Consider the following 18,643-nt stretch of genomic DNA (forward strand, 5'->3'; position numbering starts at 1 on the left):
TCCTGTCACTAAAAACGTGACTGTTTCGTCAACTGCAGCTGCAACGTGCGGCGGGGACACGGCGACTAAACCGAACGGGGGAATTTGCTAAACCGATAAGTCCATAGAACCTCCAACAAAATGGCGGCCCTGGGCTGCCCCAGTAACATGGCGACCGTAGTGAGCGCTGTGGAACCGATGCAAGAGTATGTGCAGGTGGTGGTCGGAGCGGACGGAGACCCCAGCCAGGTGGTGGTGGTGCAGGGGGGAGGTGGCGAGCTACTCAGACCGGTGCAGGAGCTGAGCCAAGAAATCCTGCAGAGCATCTCCCAGAACGACACCGTCTTCTATGTGCAGCCCGATGGGAGCCTGCTGGCCGGGGGGAGCCTGGAGGACGTGCAGTCCGGGGTGAGGCTGGTGACGGCGGGAGGCCTGGAGACTGAAAGCCAAGCAGTGGAGGCCGCACACCCGGGGCTGACCCTTGTCACTAGTGGCCAAATGGAAGACATTGCCCAACCGGGGCCGAGCATAGTCCCTGGGGGTGATGTGGAGGCCATACAGCCTGGTGGAAGACTGGAAACTGGAGGCCAAGTGGAAAGTGAAGTCCATGGATTGGAGGCTATTCAGGCTGCTGTGAACTTGGTAACTAGAGGCCAAGCGGTGGAGGCTGGACCCTCTGGGATGATCCTGGTGGCTGGAGGGCACATAGAAGAGACTGTCCACCCTGTAGTGAGCCAGGTACATGAAAGCCAGGTGCAGCTTGGTATGGATCTGGAGTCTGCCCATCCAGACATGGTAACTGCACTAAACCTTACCAAGGAAGCTGCTCCATGCACTGATGGAGGCCAGCCCCAAGAGATTACAGCACCTGAGGTCAGTCTAGCTCCTGAGATAGTGACTCGGGGTCCCATTCAGGTAATACCAGAACCTGGAGCAACCACCAACTCTGGACCCCCCACCTTCACCTCTCCAGGCCCCATGAGGAAAGATGCAGCCCAGCAGCTGAAGACTGTAGCACACCATGTAGCCCTAAGCGAGGGGGACTCGGTCACCAGAATCCTCAACCAGAAGGTAACTCGCAGGATCAACGCAGAGGGGGAATCAGTGTTTGTGTCTATAAAGTGCTCCACAGCCTGACATGCTGTGGTTTGTATTTGTGTAACAGTTTGGGGCCGAATGTGTTTGTGTGGGAGGATTGCATGTAACTATGAGCAGCTGCCGCCTGTACAGACTCCTCAGAAGTAGTTGATGCTGAAGATTTTACTCCTTGATCTCTATAACTTGTTAACTTTATAATAATAATTCTTTATTTTATACAATGCATTCATTCTGTGGGCAAGATTCATCAAGTGTCTGAGACCAAAACTGTTGTAGTTGCCCATGGGAACCAATTGGAGCTCAGATTTCATTTTCCGTTAGCAGTTTATAAAGAAAAACTGAGCCCTGATTGGTTGCCACAAGAAACTGGAACAGTTTTGCTTTCAGACACTGTAGATAAATCAGCCTCACTGACTTCAGAGGGTTGTGTACATTGTATTATAAAAAAAAACAAAAAAACCCTCAATTATGGTTATATTAATATAGTAGTGAAGACGTAAAACATGAACACATTGGAGATGTAAATATATATGTCTTCTGTATTTGTTTTTTGTAGCAGCTGAAATCCATCCACTATCAGGTGCCTGGTGTCCAAACCAAGAAGAGTGCCGATCCTGTAGTGCTTAATCTCAGCACAGTTCATATGAAAAACTCTGCTTCCAATCTTCTTGGTTCACCGGTCGTGCAGATCAAGAATCTGAGAGAATCGGGGCAGCCGCTGGTGGTGAACTCCTCTTCCCTCGAGTCTCCCATCCAAATTCTTGTCCGGTCCACTCAGCTGTCTGCAGCTAAACCCAAGACAGACCCAAATAAGAACACTATGGGATCCTTGGAGGAGCACCGATCCTGTGTTGCTCACCCACAAAATGGTGACCATACACAAAAGAAGGGCCATAAACGCAAAAAGTCAATAAAGATTAAGACCCGTTCTGGGCGTATATCTCGCCCTCCCAAACATAAAGCAAAAGACTACAAATTCCTTAAAGTGGGGGACATGATTCAAGGCAGTACTTCAGATTCAGAAGATTACTCTGAGCTGAGCACAGAAGAGGATGAAAAGGGCTCAAAGCAGAACGCACGCTGTGACCCGGCACCGCACACTGTGAAAAACGCATTATTTCAGTGTCAGACCTGTGAGAAATCCTATATGGGTAAAGGAGGGTTATCCCGCCATTACAGACTGTACCCGAGCCATGGGCAGATGGAAACTCCATTTGTTTCTGATGCTAAGAAAAATGGAGAATCTGGTGTTTGTGGGCATTCATTACCCAGTGAAACAAAGGTCAGTGGTAGTTACTTTATCCCCTCTATCAGATACCAATCCAAGTTTGTATGTGTATCTTTATGGGTAGTTGTAAAAGAGCTATCTGACGTGTATTGCCAACGGAGAAGGGTGAAAAAAATCAGGCGATACCTTTTTGAGGCTGAGTATATGTGATGGTGATCTTTTGAAAATACTAGTTCTCTTTGTCAGACATGATGTTATTCCCCCAGTACTTCCTAATGCTCAGATGGGTTTTCTTTTGATTTAGAAACCAACTCCTAGACCCAGGAAGAGGCTACTAGAGGACCCCCTAAACCCTGATGCTTCTAGTCTTCCAAACTTGGTTAGAGATGGTCTTGAGTTTGTACCTGTATCAACCACATGTCGGGGACGACGCCAGATGACAGGAAGGAGATTTGGACGCCCAAGGAAATTATTGGCCATTGGATCATCTGAACAGAATGCACTGACAGCAACAGAAGTATGTAAAATGTGTTGATTTATTAAGAAGAAAAAACATTTACCCAAGGTCACTGCAAGTAGGACCCCTTAATTTAATGGTCACTATTTTCATAAATTACATTTCTTATACTTTCCCCTCTTTAGTCACATCTTAAATTATACTCCAGAGCTGTACTCCCTTTTCTGCAAAGTTAAAGGGGTATTCTCATCTGGGCATTCATTTTTAACTCTCCATCTGTTATATAATACATTTCTCCAATTGCATGTTATAAAAAACAATGACCTGTGTGAAGATAATTTCCCATAAATGTTGCCCTTGGAGATGACCATGCATTATTAAGGCGTCCCACCACCTGGGTTCAGAGTTCAAAATCACAGGACTGCTTTGTGACATGCAGTAACTCCCAGACATTTAATTTGCAAAAACAAAATGTGTTACTTTGCACAATCATACGTTTCATGAGAGATGAATTTAATTAAATGTGAATACCCCTTTAAGAGCTGACCAGCCTTCTCTGGTAAAGTGCATGCTATGTGGGTTCAGCTTTATATTCTCTCTCTTATCTTCATTATTTTACAGATGATCCAGCAGTGTGAAGCTGCAGATATAAAGGAATATGTTGCACCATGTTTTTCTGAACGACTTTCAGTCTATGACTTTATGTTGGTAAAGGTAGGTGTATTGTATTGAAAAAAAAATTTTTTTTTTTTTTTTCTTAAAGTGGTGAATTTGTGTATAATACATCCTGGAACTCTGTAAGAGGGAGATAATAGAGATAATGTATCAGTGGGAGTGAGGAGACTGCTACTAGAGTCAATCAGGGTGGTTTATTGACATCCCGGCCTCTGTAGAGCACTCTGCATACAAAAATGGAAGCTGCTGTGGATGCTTCTGAGAACAGCCCTTTTATGTAGCTCATGTACCCTGTAAATGGGTAAAGGAAAGTAGAAAGTTACTGGTTTGAAAGGGGTTAAATTAAATCATAAAAAAACTGGAATACCTCTTAGAGGAAATCTAAAATCCACCATGATAAACCAGCTCACAAAATAGTGACAGGAGGGGCAGGCTGCATGCTTGACCTGCCAATTCATTAAATTGGTGAGAACGGATTCCTGTTCTCTAGATCACTGGTGCTCCAAGCAGTCAAAACCCACTTGATGCAACCCCTTAATGAAATCGAGATCATCTAACTAATGTAATACTTAGTCACTTTACTATGATTGTGATACATCACTGTTCTATACAATGTTATACAGGTCAAACAAGAACACCCAGACAAGCCTTTGTTTCCGCACCTTTATAAAGAACTTGAGACATTGCATGCTGCGGTCCGAATCTTGGCTCAAGAGTATTTAAGTACTGGACAGGCACTTCAAGTGACAGATTGTAAGGTGAGTTTATACTGGGCACAATTAATGAAGGTTTAGGCCTCTACTTTGCAGTAACTCTTCCATGACCATTGGAAGGTGGTGGGTCAGACCCCTCACAAATAAACGCTATGCATCTTATAGATACACCATCAATTTTTTTTTTTTAATTAAGGGGTGCACAATATACAGCTCCCATATTTTTTTTTTCCGTAAACTGTGTAGCAATAAGAATGGGTGACAAGTACCTAGTCGTATCCTGCTCCCTGCATGGCACTGCGTGTGTCTTTCCCCTTCCTGAATGTGAAGGCTATCAGGGAGCAGGAGGACACAAGTAGCAGTCGTTACACTTTATCAATACAGAGCCCAGAGAAGAAACTGTGAATATTTATTTTGTGTGGTGTTGGGTTTCATTCACACAGACGTGTAAAGGGGCTATGTGCTAGTAATAGGCCCCATGCTCATGCCTTTAGCTAACTGCCTGTGCCACATATTACAGAGCATGTCCTATTCCTGCCTGCCTTTGCGGCATGGGCAGTCATTTTCTATTGACATTTGCAGTGTGAGCATCACTTACCTGAAGATGTCAAACAGGTCACAAACATGGGAACATGTTGCCCTGTTTGCAGCCTGCAAAGTGCACATGTGGGCCTTGGGGTGGTATCTGGGCTGCACTGTGATTTTTGGAATTTCTAGGGTGGTGGAAACAAGTGTGGTTTAAAAGTATAACGTGCACCCTCTCACTATCAGTGTGTAATGTGTTGTATGTCCCCCTAGGTGGCAGCATCACTAGGCATTTCTGCAGAAAAAATGGTAGAAGCCTCCCCACCTTCTACAAAAGAGAAGATGCAAGTGGTAGATGAGAGTAAGGTAAGATGGTTCAAGTAGCTGCTTGGGTTTTCCCACCGAACAAGTTGTGCGGGAGGGTCTCGGTGACCCGCACAGATCACAAGAATGTGGGTCCGATGTGTGCATGGCTGGGCTACCTTTTTCATCTCTATGGAGTTGACGGAGCTTGACAAGTACGGTGCTCTGCAATCTTAGTCAGCGGCATAGAGATGAAAGGGGTATCCCGGCCATGCGCGACTGGCTACTCTGCTTATCTCTGGGGGGCAACTAGGGGTCTGGCGGGGGGTGGGGTGGAGGGTTTATATCGGACCCCTGTTCTCTTATCTGTAGGGGTCTCATACTGTGGATTGGGCCTAACTTGTTTTGTGGGAAAACCCCTTTAATGGTTTTGACAAACTGTCATTGACCAGCTATTGTATTCTATGTTCACCGTTTTAGTCTTTAGAAGACGACCTCATGCCACCATCTAAACGATTAAAACTGGATGAACTAGAAACTATCAGCTCATCTGAAGATGTTACTTTAGCGAATGTTCCAGAGGTCCGTAAAGAAGAACTGACGATGGGTAGGCTACACCTAAAAGATGTTTGAATTCTTGTTTTGCTCCTTGTACACAGGAGGCAGTATTGGGTCCCTGAGCAGGACAGTGTTGGTGCTGCTTCTTGGCCTGGCAGGGACTACTTGAATCATAGATCACTTGTAATATGTCTGTCATTAGGATACAGAAAATTTATGTATACTGGAAGCTTCAGTATACATCAAAATTCACCTGTATTTGCATTCATTGGGGGGGGATTTATCATGACTGCTCCTTTGTGCACCATTCCTGACACTTGCCCCTGCCGGTGCACACATTTTGTCCTATATACCAAGAATCTGAAATCATGCTGGCACAAGCTGCCAGTCCACAGGTCCCCAAAACACTGATTCTGAAATCAGCCTTGTAACAGTTATATTGTACTTTAGTGGGTAGGGCTGTTTATAGGTGGCAGTATCCTAATACTTATAATACTTCTAGGGATGACGACAGTGTCATCACCACATAGGTGACCGCACTCTAGTATTCTCAGGTGTATATACTAAGCTACAAATTAAAATTTAACAATGTAAAGACTCATTTTTTTTCTTTTTTTAACCTATAACATCGAATGCACAGATTTTGCATCCATGGATGGTGGATCATCTTGTGAAAAAGAGGAAGAGGCTGAAAAAGTACACATAACTAGCAATCCAGAATCTATTCCATGTGAAATGGACGCATCTGTGCTTGGTATGAGTTCTCCAGAATTTGGTGTTTCTACGCAAATTTCCGATCAACACCCGGGGGAAACAGATGCAATTCAGACTCAAGTTATACAGGAGGACACAGAAGCTGAAGAGGTTTTTCTAGAAAGCCATAATGATCAGCCAAGTCCACATGCTTCCGCCAATGGCCTCATCTTGCCTTCTGATCTTACCACCACCATAGCTGAAAAGCCACAAAACGAAAGTTTCCAAGGTGTAGTAGACACCTTAATCTCCGCAGACATCATTGCCAGTGACCAGTGCACACAACCTTTTACCTTCCACCATGGACAAGAACTGGTATTTGTTGATAGCTCAGAGGAAACTACAATGGCAGAGGCAGTTGTGGTATATGACGGTATGGAGCCTCCTGCTAATACACAGCTGGATAACATAGTGGCACTTATGGAGAGGAAGTGAATCTATTCATCTCACACTGAGGTGACTGTTACTTTTCTGATTTCTATGCTTGGATTTTTTTTTTTTAAATAAATGTAGGAAAATTCCTATATATATTCTTCTAAATTGAATCCTATAACTTATTTGTAAAGCCTTTCTATGAGAGTTTTATTTTGTACGAAGTAGCAGTTTTGTATTTGCACTATTGTCCTTTTGCTGCAGCAGTCGACCAGGCATCATCGTTTCGAACACCGTGCACATAGTTATATACAGGAATAGTAAAAGCTTCATTATCCTGTAATAAAAGGTTCTGCAATTTTCTTATATATTGTTTTATTTACGGTCAGTGAAGGATTTTTACTTTGAAGAAAAACCTAATATTTCGTAAATCAGCTATAAGTTTATCTAGTTTAGCTAGAAATTGGCATATCACTATTATATCTCAAATATTTGTAAAGCGTTTCAGTGTAGACAATATGTAGTTTAAATAGCTACTAGAAAGCAAGTGTAAGTAGTTTGTGTACAAGCGGAGATCTCGAGGTATATTAGAAAGTTGCAGGACTTTCCCTCCCACATCATCTTTCTACTGTGACAATGTATGTCATTGTAAGATTACATTGGAGTTGCTAATATTTATGTAAATTGAAAAGCCCCATGTAGATATTAAATAAATCTTGTCCAAAGCAAAAATATACAAAGCATCAGGGCAGTAGAACTAAATAATATTTGTCTATTATTGGTCTACTAAACTTGCTTTTTGCGGCTACAGGAATGACCGGACTTAACCTAGAAGCACAGAACTGATCCGACGTGCTGAACTCAGTTCTGTGAACCTAGGTTCGGTCCGGCAAATCCTACAGGTCCATTGAGCAAGTTTGACTGATTAAACTTACTTTTGAGCAATGGGCTTTAAGAGGACCTGTCATATCACTTAAAAATCATCATGGGCAATTTGAAACACTAAACCACCGGTCTGTAAGGATGTGTGGGTGGTTTAGTATCCCAAATTGCCATGACAGGTTCCCTTTTAAATAAGGCTTTGTTCAAATGCAGCGTTAGAATTTCATTTTGTATCGCTATTCAAAGTTGCAGGGTCTCGGTCCAATTGCTGATGCGTTTCTACTGAGAATCTTGTGATCAGTAACAAAAGTCACATGTTTTGCATTTGTTTACTTACAAAACATGTGGTGCTTCAAAACGTAATTCAAATGCTGCATGTGAACATGGCCCATGTGAACCAAGTCACCACAGCTCATAGTCACATAAACAGAAGCGGATCTGACCACTATACACACAGAATGGAGCAGTTTTCTTCCCGTCTCTTTTCCTTCTTTGTGTTGTGCATCAGGTGATTGAGGGTACAACTAGAACCCCCAAAAGATCGGGTTTTCTAATCTTGTAAGAAACACATTTTCTATGAGAGCGATATTAATATCTTAAGTTCAGAAAACACCTCTTATTGTGTGAACCATTTCAATTGCTGAAAAATCAGTTTATTACATTCTGCAGCTGCCATTTACATCTTTTAGTTTTTCCGCTTGGATCTACCAATAAAATACATTAAATAGCTGCACTTCCACTTCAAGGTTGTACACGTATGAGAGTGCCCTGGTGGTTATTGCTGTAGAACTCCTGGGGGGTGTGAGATGGATTCAATGACTCCCAACATCTTCCATAGTGTAAAATTCCTCCTCTACAGAGATAATATCAATCGAACACTGCCAACTTCTGAAAGGGACTGGAGCTGGCATGATTTGCCTTTCCACATTATCTTTGTACTACTTTGACACTCCTGTGATATGTCATTGTAAGCCCTCTGAAAACCCATGGAAAGCTATTGTGCTGGCCAAAAATTATGGTGGTGTGTAGGAGGGCAAAGGGTATATAGTTTCATGTTGCCTATAGGGTCATATTGTAAAGCTAAGGTATACTGAATAGTTTACCTTTGTGAAAGTGTTTATAGGGAAAACAAAGCAAAAAATAAATAAATTACTGTCACTCATCTTACCTAAGGCCAAAATAACACACTTGCCTCCACTGGGTGAATTGTGGCTTAAGGTTACTTCCAATGTGAGCTCTAACATACAAATGCAATTTGTACTATGCATTATGGCCATTGACTATCTAGTGCCACGTAAAGAAGCCTAATTTGCAATCTAATATCCTGTGGATATATACACTATCTACTGTTACTATCAGGACAAGAGATATTGGCTGTGTTGGTCATAAAGGGGCTTAGAAAATGAGCATCAGAACTGGAAATTGATATGTTAATAGTTGCTGAAGACAATCGATAAGAGTGTGCTTAGGTCTTTTTGCTTTTACCAAGTCCTCTCAAGTCTGAGCACATCCATGAGAAGTCATGTGCGACTCCTAACAGAAGCCAAGGACAATCTTACAGTTTTCCATACACTGCTGGACTCTAATGCAGTTGTGGGTAGCAGAATATACCACTGCTGTATACAAGGACTCAGTCATAAGGTTTATCCTCATCATTCCTTTAATTTTTCCTGTTATGTTTTTTAATGTTTATAGCCTGGGGAGAATCTGAAGCTGCTAGTTCATTAGATACAGTAAGGAATGTATATGATAGATGTTTCATATATTACTGAAGATGGAATAGTTCAAATCCAATGTTGAGTCACTTTTGCGTGTATTATTTTGGACCTTTTTGCAGTAAAGGCTCTATAGTTCTCTTTGCAGTCACATTAAGACATTTTAACTGCATATTGTTTGGAGCAAGTATATCAGCATTTTATGCAGATTTAATTGGAAATTTTAAACATGTAAATGGATGTGCTTAAAGGAATTGCATACATTACTACTACCAGCTTGTGCCAGTTGTAGGAAAAATGTAACTGCCATAAAACTGCGTAATAAAATCTTTCCATTAAGAAAGTGTCTTCCAATATAGATACTTCATAATAGAAAATGACTGATTTCTTCCAATATGGAAAATAGTTTTTGGCAGGTTTGAAATTTGGTGAATTAAATAGGAGTGTATGTTTTCGTCTTTTTACTCTGGCCATCTGAAATGAAAAATAAAATGGATATTTTCTTGGAAATTTGTCTTCATTATATTATGAACGTGTAATCTATTCCTGTGATCGGTCATGAATGAGAGCAGGCAGATGAAGATCATAACACGTTCCTGCAATATCAAACTGCAGGAAGTAAGAGTTCTCCTTATGGAGACTTATGAGTCATTGATGCTCCACTAGGGGATTCTGGGAAAATATGCAAATAAGTTTTCCAGGATGGGATAAGGAAAACTATGCCTCCTTTGGCTACCTTGTAGGGCAGCTCCCATCAAGCATTACTTCTAGATACCATATAAACTTGAGTATAAGCCAAGGCACAACATTTTACCACAAAAAAACTGGGAAACCTATTGACTTGAGTATAAGCCTAGGGTGGGGAAGGCATTGGTCACAGCCTCCAGTAGTATATAGCATGCCTGCCAGCCCCCTGTAGTGCGTTTCTGTATGTACAGCCAACCCCTAGTATGCCCAGCACATAAAAAAATATATACTGAGTGCTCGCCCTTCCGACACCCCAGACAGGTCCGCATCTTGCTGCATGTGCACCGGCTCCCTCCCTTTAATCTCTCATCATGCCACACTTTATGTCAAGGGAGTTGCCTTACAAGGTAGCTTAAAGAGGAATGGTTTTCCTTATCCCTGGAGAACTTATTTGTATATTTTCCCAGAATACTCTAGTGGAGCGTCAATGGCTTTAAGTCTCCACACGCCTATGAGACGGCCTTAATTGGCAGTTTCCATAAGTAGAACTCTTATTCCATGACCCTAGTCAAAAGCCTCTCACTCAGTCAAACTAGTTTCCTATGCTGTACTGAGGATACCCAACCAGGTTCTTACAGCATTGTCTTCAGCAGATTCCTCTGGAATAGATACTGGTTTGGTTTTAATCCCACGTCATTGGGTGTCCTGAAGGTCATGCTTATTGTCAAGGGAGCTGCCTTAAAAGTGTGGTTTTCCTTATCCCATCCTAGAAAACTTACATAAAATCGGTGAAAATATGCAAAAAAGGCACTATTGTGTTTGGCCACTGAATGGTCAGATTTTTACAGACCAATGTCCCAGACTTGCCACAGAACAGAGGATGGGACCCCTTGCATCATAGTGATATTTCCTGCAGAATAGAATAGCATCCCTGAAATGTAATTATACAAATTGAATACAGATGTCCAAAATGCTTGCCTGAAAGAGCCATAATAGACATGCCAGCATACAATTCTATGCCACGTCTGGTATAGAATTGCGCCCTGAGATAATGATCCAGTCACTCTGTTGCAGTTTGAAAATTTGTTTTTTAATTCATATACATTTTTCAGCCAACAAGACGTGACGTATCGGTTGGTAGACCTTCTTCAATTTGCATACAATAATACAGTTCAAGAAAGCTTAGAGCAGTATATAGTGCCAACATCAGTGGAATCGCAGCATCAGTCCCATTCCCAAGCAGCTGATGCTGCGATTCTACTGATCTAGAATCAGATGTGAATATCCCCTCAAAGGGGCCGATGCCCAGTCTCTAGCAGCATGCTCTCTAATAAGACTTTAATATTGTTATCAATGAAGGGCTGATATAACCAACATGATAGATAGACCATTAATAAGTCCTGGTCTGAAGTATGTGCTATTTCTCCAACAATTGTCTTCTTGAGGGAGATCTCTTTTTTGTACATTTCTGACATTTTTAAGGAGGTCTCATCTGCAAAATGACAAAAACTTATTTCAGCAAGTTGCAAATTACAGCTTCTAACTAAATACAAATTTAGTAGTAGGTCTATACAGGTTTACAAAGCTGACATGTACAGTTTTCGGCTCCCTGTGTGCTCTTTATGGATTGCAAGCAAAGGACCAGTGGTATGTTTACATCTGTGTGTCATTGGTGAGTGAGCTCACATGCCAATGACTAGAGAACAGACTGCAGTCGGCTCACACACAGGGACGCAGAAATAACTATGTTTGTGAACCCATTGAAATACATTACAATGACATTTGCTAGATATTGAACCTACGGCTGTGTGCAGGAGGCCTTAAAAGGGGTTACCAGTGACAACAAGTTAGATGAATAGGGCAGGCGGCTGAACTGACTGAGATTCCATATACTGTGAATGCAGCAGCAGTGCACGTGTGCGACCAATTGCTTCATTCTTTTGGGGTACAACAGGGGTACAATGGATTCCGTTATAGTTGGTTTAATTTGGTCCTGAATATGCCAATAGGGGTCCATAATGTCAGGTAGGTGTGAACAGATGGCTTGGGACCACCTATCTGGTGCTGAAACTAAGTGCACCCTGCAGAGAATTTTCTTTCATAGTGGTTGTGCAAAGTTATCTTTAAAAAAAAAAACAAAAACAAAAAAACAAAACAAAACAACACCCTTCACTGTGTAAGCCCACTATGAGATGATGGGGAAACCTTACATTTTGAAGTTTGAGGGAGCTTACAGCACGCAGATTTATATTGCTCCCATTAAAGGACATTAAATTAATGTCCAAACTTGCATGCTCGTTCTTTTATCTAGGGTATGGCAACATTTTTCTCATGTCTAAGAACGGGAGAATTCTTCTGCATAGTTTTAGAAAGTCTATTTCTAAAGGAGCCAGAGGTGCTCTAGTCTACGTCACCAAAGCCCCTCTTGGCTCCGCCATCTCTTTGCTTTGCAGCCTGGTTTTGCCCATCGATCATCAAGTCATTGTCTGTCTGTGTGAGCGACGGGCGGGACCAGGCTGCAATAAGTCGAGTAGTGCATATATTATGTGGCTCATCTGCATATTTTTAGAAAGTATCTTATAGAAAAATCTGCCCATCCCCTAGGTGGGGCTTTACCCAATTTTCACGTTTTGCATGTAACTATGCAAAAACCTGGTGCTAGTTACTGATCGCAATTCTACTGCCACATGTGGCCTTAGTATAGAGGTCCTTAGTCTAAAATTCGGCAACTCTGCTAAATGAGGAGGCCAAGTGTTGGAAATGTTCTACTGTCTCTGATGTATAAAAGCCACAGTACTATACACTGAATAGCTGCCATGCTTGTTATTGTCACTCAACATGCTTTACTTGAGTACTACAGGCTACACACCGGCTATATAAATGTATTAAGAATAAGAATTGTGGTGGACCAGCTTCAGATTACCAGGTTTTAGACTCCAAAGTCAGAAATACACATACAGCATTGTGGTCTGTCCGGAAATGCAATCAGACTGACCACGGATGTGTGCTGCTGGGCTATGTCTAATGGCATATTCAAGCAATATCTTACCACTTACTATTATGGTTCAATCAAGTTTATTGGACCAAAGCAGACAAAGTAAGTATGAAATATAACATGTCAATACAGAGAAGAGCCACAAGGGTGCATGATTATAGTTCCCAGTTTGTAACAGTTGTTGCAGTATAAAGGACCACTTATCATTAGGGTGGTTTCACATTGGTGGGCTTTTTTCACATCAGTGATTCTTCACTAAACCCATTTTGACTTATGGACACATGCAGATTGGTTTACTCTTCCTGACTTCAGTGATATTGCACTTTTCTTACTGAACCATTATTTTCAAAGGGCTTTTTCACACTTCTTTTTGTGTTCACTGATAGTGGATCAGTGGAAAAAAAACTGAATAGGTTCTAAACTGATCACTGAAAAAACTGAAGCGTGAAAAATAAAATTGAAGGTTATGGGCCACTAAGACATCAGTGAAAAATCACTGCAGCCAGGAAGAGAAAACCAATCTGTATGTGTCCATAAGCCAAAATGGGTTCAGTGAAAAATCACCAATGTGGAAAAAACGCCAATGTGAAACCACTACATTCACTCAACCGTTGGGGAACGTATATAACCGCAAGCTTGCGGCAATGGGCACACGTGCGGCACCGTACACGTGGAAAAGTTAGGGCATGTTCTATCTTTTCCTGTCTTACGGCGCCATGCATCGCAATGGAGAGGGGTCACCACTCCTACTCTCCATTTCGGTAAATGTATGTCCCCTGGCATAGGTTAGAATACTATTTTAAAGAGTTTAACCAGTAGATAAATCAGTAACCCCACATGACCCATATATAACATAGCTTTCTCAACAGCAACAAGGGAACAAAATAGATCTGAGCTCATTCTAAAGATACTTAAAGTTGCGAAACGACAAGCCCTCAATTTCAAATACTCACAAAACAGATTTGTAGGCCATGTATGGAAAAGTATAGGCCTGGGAATATCACCGCTGCACTGGTAAGCTTCAAGATCACACACGCCTTTAAAAGTTGATGTCAGCTTCTCCATTTTCAGCTGGATCTGTTGCTGCATGGAAAAAATAAATAAAACATTTAATAATCTGCAAAATAGAGAGAAAAAAGAAGGAAGTGGGAGGAAGCAACAACCTGTTTCTCGAACAGCTCCAGTAGTTCAGAGCATAATTTTTCCAGTTCTTCCTTATCTGTGCTATCACGAGGAGTCTTTGTGTCATCTAGTAACATCTTCTCAGTTGATCTAGGAAAATAATGAATTTAAAAAGGGGAATATCAACATAATTCCTATTCACATCTGTATGCAACTTCCCCCTTAGCCTGTAGGGTAAATGATGTAAAACATCCACTGACCAATTGCTGCAATGCAGGTTATTGCTTTACTGTCCCCCACACGTGATTTATTTGGATGACATCTCTCAGACTGACATATTGCTGCATGTTAGGTGCCATATACAAAGGCTGTGTGCTAGCCGCACAAACTACAGCTAGAGGACGGCCCACATAGCCTTCTATTGTGCATGGTCACAATACAGTGAGTCATGGTGCATGAGCCAGATTATAGAGAATATGAATCCTTTGATGTAGCTCAGATAGAGTCCAAGCTTGTGTGCAGGAAAGGCAATGGGTGATGCACACGTGGCGTTTTTGGTCCGTTTTTAAGCATGCGTTTTCAGTCCATTGAAAAACACATGCTGTCATGTGGGTAAAGCACAAGGCCATATTCCCAGAAAGGAAAGGTTGCAGTATTTCACCAAAAATGCATGCGGTTTAACTGCATTTAAAAACCCACCAAGAATGCACTGTGTGACCTCACCCGTACAACATTCAGTCTGGGAAATCTGACTGTCACTGAGAGTCCCACATAAAACTTGCCTTAAACACTTACAATGAACTTATTTTAAGATTGACAATTTTGTTTGCAGCACTGAATGCTGTGTTGTTGTAGCTCTCCCATTTTAGCATCAGGTTGTGCCAGTCCGCAGCATTGTCTTTGATCTTTCTTGCACTTCCCGTCAATGCTGATTTTTTAGGAGTAACTGTACATTTACCTAAAAGTTTTACAGAAAAAAAGGGAGTTTAAAAATATTTTAATGCAAGTACACTTTTCTATTAGTTGCATTACACATGCGTTACTATTACTTAGTACTATGGACTCCTATAGGGACTGGCAGTCTAGACCAGTGATGGTGAACCTATGGCACGGGTGCCAGAGCTGGCACTTAGAGCCCTTTCTGTGGGCACCCCAAGACAAAGTTCATCAGACAAGGCTTGAATCTTCCTGCAGTTCTAGATTTAACGCTTTTTTTAAGGTGACACATCCTTCACTGATCGGAACTACAAGAAGCGTGAGAAGGTGTGAACAGGGCAAGATTATCTTTTGAGGTTCCCTTGCTGTCCCCATTATTCTTCCTGTACCCTGGAGAGTAACAACAATGATGTCTGAATAAGCTCTCCCGCTTTCAACTTTATTGAACTTTATTTCCTATACTAAGGAGGTCGATCTGATTGAATGTTTTGGAATAACAAGGAGCAATAATTTACTGTTTAAATTGTCATATTGGCATTTGATGGTAAATAATTAGGTTATGGTTGTTACTTGGGCACCTGGTCTCTAAAAGGTTTGCCATCGCTGGTCTAGACTAATGAGTACACAATAATGATGAGTGAAGGCTGTGCAGCATTACTATATGAAGCACTTCCTCCACAGTCGTCTTCTTCCAGCACCAGCATCTAGGAGGCTTTGTTCCCATGTTCAGGTTTGATGCAGTTTTTGTCGTCAAAACCAGAAATGAAGAGAAGAAAGAGTAGTAGTATTTCCCAATTAAATACTCAACCATTAAATGTTCACTTTTGCTTCTCAAAAACTGCATCAGAAAACCTGAACGTGTGAACACACTTATGTTGGTCAAGACAACATTCTCTGTACACGATGTGTCTTGTGAAGGTAAATATATGTGACAAACCAAGGTTTCCAGTCCTGCGTTACAGGGTACAGCTGAGGTGTGTGTGTACTTATACAGCGCATTTGCATTATTTTCTTCACTTACCCCAGAGGAAGTCACTATTGTGTGGGGTCTGCTTCTCTCCCCCTTGTCTGCCTAAGCCATTTATTATTGGCACTCCATGGGTATTGTACTACTAAATATTGATTTCTTGTGATGGCGAAATCGAATGATATAGCTTACAGATTTGTACTGGCTTATTTATCTGTTATAGTGGCACTAGCCCTTTTGTGACAGTGTTTACAGGGAGGGTTATGGGCCATCACTCGTTAAGCCCGAGATGTAATGTACATTTATATATGTGTTTTCAAGTGGTTTTATCAATGGTGCCCTGTTATATATGGTTTATTTGCTTTATTAAGAAAAAAAAAACAAAACTTGTAATTGTTATCTAGTTTTGCATATGCATCAACTTTGATTTATACGGCAGGTGCCGCTAGTTGCCAGAGTAAAAGATCTTTATCTAGGGCTTAAACCGCCTAAAGTTGTAAGGAGACTTTCGAATTAACCCTTTCTAGCCAAATACAGCTCCAAGTACCAGGATAAGAGCAGAAACCAAGACACACCAATATCTTAGAAAATGCAGATTCACACTCAGCCACATATATAAAAACACAGAAAATCAGCTTCATAGGGGCGTGAAAAGGTAAAAGAATACAGCAATGCTATTGGCCATATTGAATATATCCCATGAATTCTCTTTCCCAAAACACGCAGATGAACTTTACATATTATTTCTGACTCCGAGCACTTTCTCCAGGAAGACAATGTTTTTACTAAAAGTCTTGAGAAGACGACACCAATGGCTCCTCAGTGAGGCCAAAACATAAGATAAGCCGATGCTGAAGCAAATATATAGGACAAAAGAGAAGGACAGAACGGTCTCTGAGTAGATAAAACAAAAGTGATGTTTGAATCATGAGATCAATAGACATTTTACAATATAGCTTCTGAGTGTACAACAAAACCCCCCTGCCAAGACAAAAATGGCATCTGTAGAGAATTATATCTGTCACACCAGGTGGTACCTTTCAATTCTCTAATTAGCGGGCACAGCCTGGCAATAGATGATAATTCTTATGCATTTGCTGGCCATGTTGACCCTAGCCCATGTATATGCAATGATGTACATTTTAATTTCTTGTTGCACTTTTAGACAATTGGAAGCTGTGCTTGATTGCTAACTATGGGCAAAAAAAAAAAATCTATATCTCCATTATTGTCATCTTATGCTATAAACCTTAATTAAAGGGGTTGCCTGGAATGTGCAAATACACGGGAAAGGTTTAGTCATCTTCCTGCAGTGGACTGAATCGTTTCTTTTGAGCTGTGGTCAGATATACAGGGATCTACAGCCACAGGTGTATGTCCCAGGAGCTTGCCTGAAGCAGATGGAACACCTTGTGGATGAGTGGTAGAAACCTCCAGCACATAACAGCTCGCCATTTATTTTTTTCCCCTCTTCACCAGGGCCATAGGTGATGTCAGGCAGCGAGAAGCAGTACTGGACAAGGTGACAGTGGGCCGGACCCCAGATTGGTTTCAGAAATTTCCAGAGCGATGAGTAAGACTAAACGCTTCACTGTTATTATAGGTGATAGAGGCCGCACTCCCGCGTCCCCACACACTGTAACACAGCTTCCCTTGTGCGTACAGGGCGGACTACACGTCTCAGCAAGCCTCGGGTGTACTCACTCTCCATCCCGCCGGCATGTCAGAGCTCCCTGGAGGAGCACGTGATCCTCCGCTTCCTTCTTCCGCTTTATAAGTGGAAGTGGCGTGACGTCACGGGGGAGGCCGCTGATTGGCCGGTCTGGCTCGTTGTTTTGGTTGTCTGGTGGGGGCTGTATTTTAGCTGCGTCAGGGGCGGCGGGAGCAGTGTGATAGGAGACAGGTGGTGGTGGAGCCCGCGGGATGCTCCATGCTGAGGAGACACCGAGGACTGTCACCTGGATGAGGTGAGTAGTCGTGTCAGTGTATTATCTATGCGTGTCGTGACATGTATGGTGTCACTCCGTATAAGGTGTACATGGTCGTGACATGTACAGTACTCTGTGTCTCCCTATAGGCTCTACGTATGCTGTGTCTTCGTATAGCCAGTACGTGTATGTGGTCCTGACATGTATGCTGTGTCTCCATATAGGCTGAACGTGGTCCTGACATGTATGCTGTGTCTCCATATAGGCTGAATGTGGTCCTGACACGTATAGTGTGTCTCTGTATAGCCAGTACGTGTACGTGGTCCTGACACGTATGCTGTGTCTCTGTATAGCCAGTACGTGTACGTGGTCCTGACACGTATGCTGTGTCTCTGTATAGCCAGTACGTGTACGTGGTCCTGACACGTATGCTGTGTCTCTGTATAGCCAGTATGTGTACGTGGTCCTGACACGTATGCTGTGTCTCTGTATAGCCAGTACGTGTACGTGGTCCTGACACGTATGCTGTGTCTCTGTATAGCCAGTACGTGTACGTGGTCCTGACATATGGTTCGTGTATAGACAATACACAAACCATGTGATTTCTTTGTGGTCTCTGCTATGTAATACAGTAGCATTCAGATAAGTGCAATGTTTGCTAAAGTAGTGTAGAAGAGTTTTGTTTTTCATGCATAATTATTGCATTGCGATAATAAAGGAATCTGCCTTTTCCGCCGCATGTGAAATCTG

At 42.1% G+C, this 18,643-nt stretch overlaps 3 protein-coding genes across 4 annotated transcripts in view; 2 read left to right on the forward strand and 1 right to left on the reverse strand.

Moving 5' to 3' along the window:
• Positions 1-87: 87 nt before the first annotated feature.
• ZNF839 (zinc finger protein 839) lies at positions 88-7,023 on the forward strand. The gene is made up of 8 exons (XM_072116213.1): positions 88-1,050; positions 1,634-2,359; positions 2,610-2,822; positions 3,384-3,476; positions 4,061-4,195; positions 4,949-5,041; positions 5,459-5,585; positions 6,177-7,023. Exons 1-8 carry the CDS (start codon positions 121-123, stop codon positions 6,722-6,724), a joined length of 2,865 nt encoding a protein of 954 aa, XP_071972314.1. The 5' UTR covers positions 88-120; the 3' UTR covers positions 6,725-7,023.
• Positions 7,024-11,013: 3,990 nt separating this feature from the next.
• Positions 11,014-17,804, reverse strand: CINP (cyclin dependent kinase 2 interacting protein). The gene is made up of 5 exons (XM_072116217.1): positions 17,670-17,804; positions 14,858-15,020; positions 14,104-14,212; positions 13,894-14,023; positions 11,014-11,437 (listed from the first exon to the last, which is right to left on the reverse strand). The coding sequence occupies exons 1-5, from the start codon at positions 17,674-17,676 to the stop codon at positions 11,235-11,237; spliced, it is 612 nt and encodes a 203-aa protein (XP_071972318.1). The 5' UTR covers positions 17,677-17,804; the 3' UTR covers positions 11,014-11,234.
• Positions 17,773-18,643, forward strand: part of TECPR2 (tectonin beta-propeller repeat containing 2) — a 39,565-nt gene continuing 38,694 nt past the window's right edge. For both annotated transcript variants that reach the window (XM_072116211.1, XM_072116212.1), the window contains exon 1: positions 17,773-17,932. The gene's annotated coding sequence lies outside the window, so the exon portion shown is untranslated. The remainder of the gene's footprint in view (positions 17,933-18,643) is intronic.

This window comes from Engystomops pustulosus, chromosome 7, assembly GCF_040894005.1.
Source record: "Engystomops pustulosus chromosome 7, aEngPut4.maternal, whole genome shotgun sequence".
In the NCBI taxonomy this organism is placed as follows: domain Eukaryota; kingdom Metazoa; phylum Chordata; class Amphibia; order Anura; family Leptodactylidae; genus Engystomops; species Engystomops pustulosus.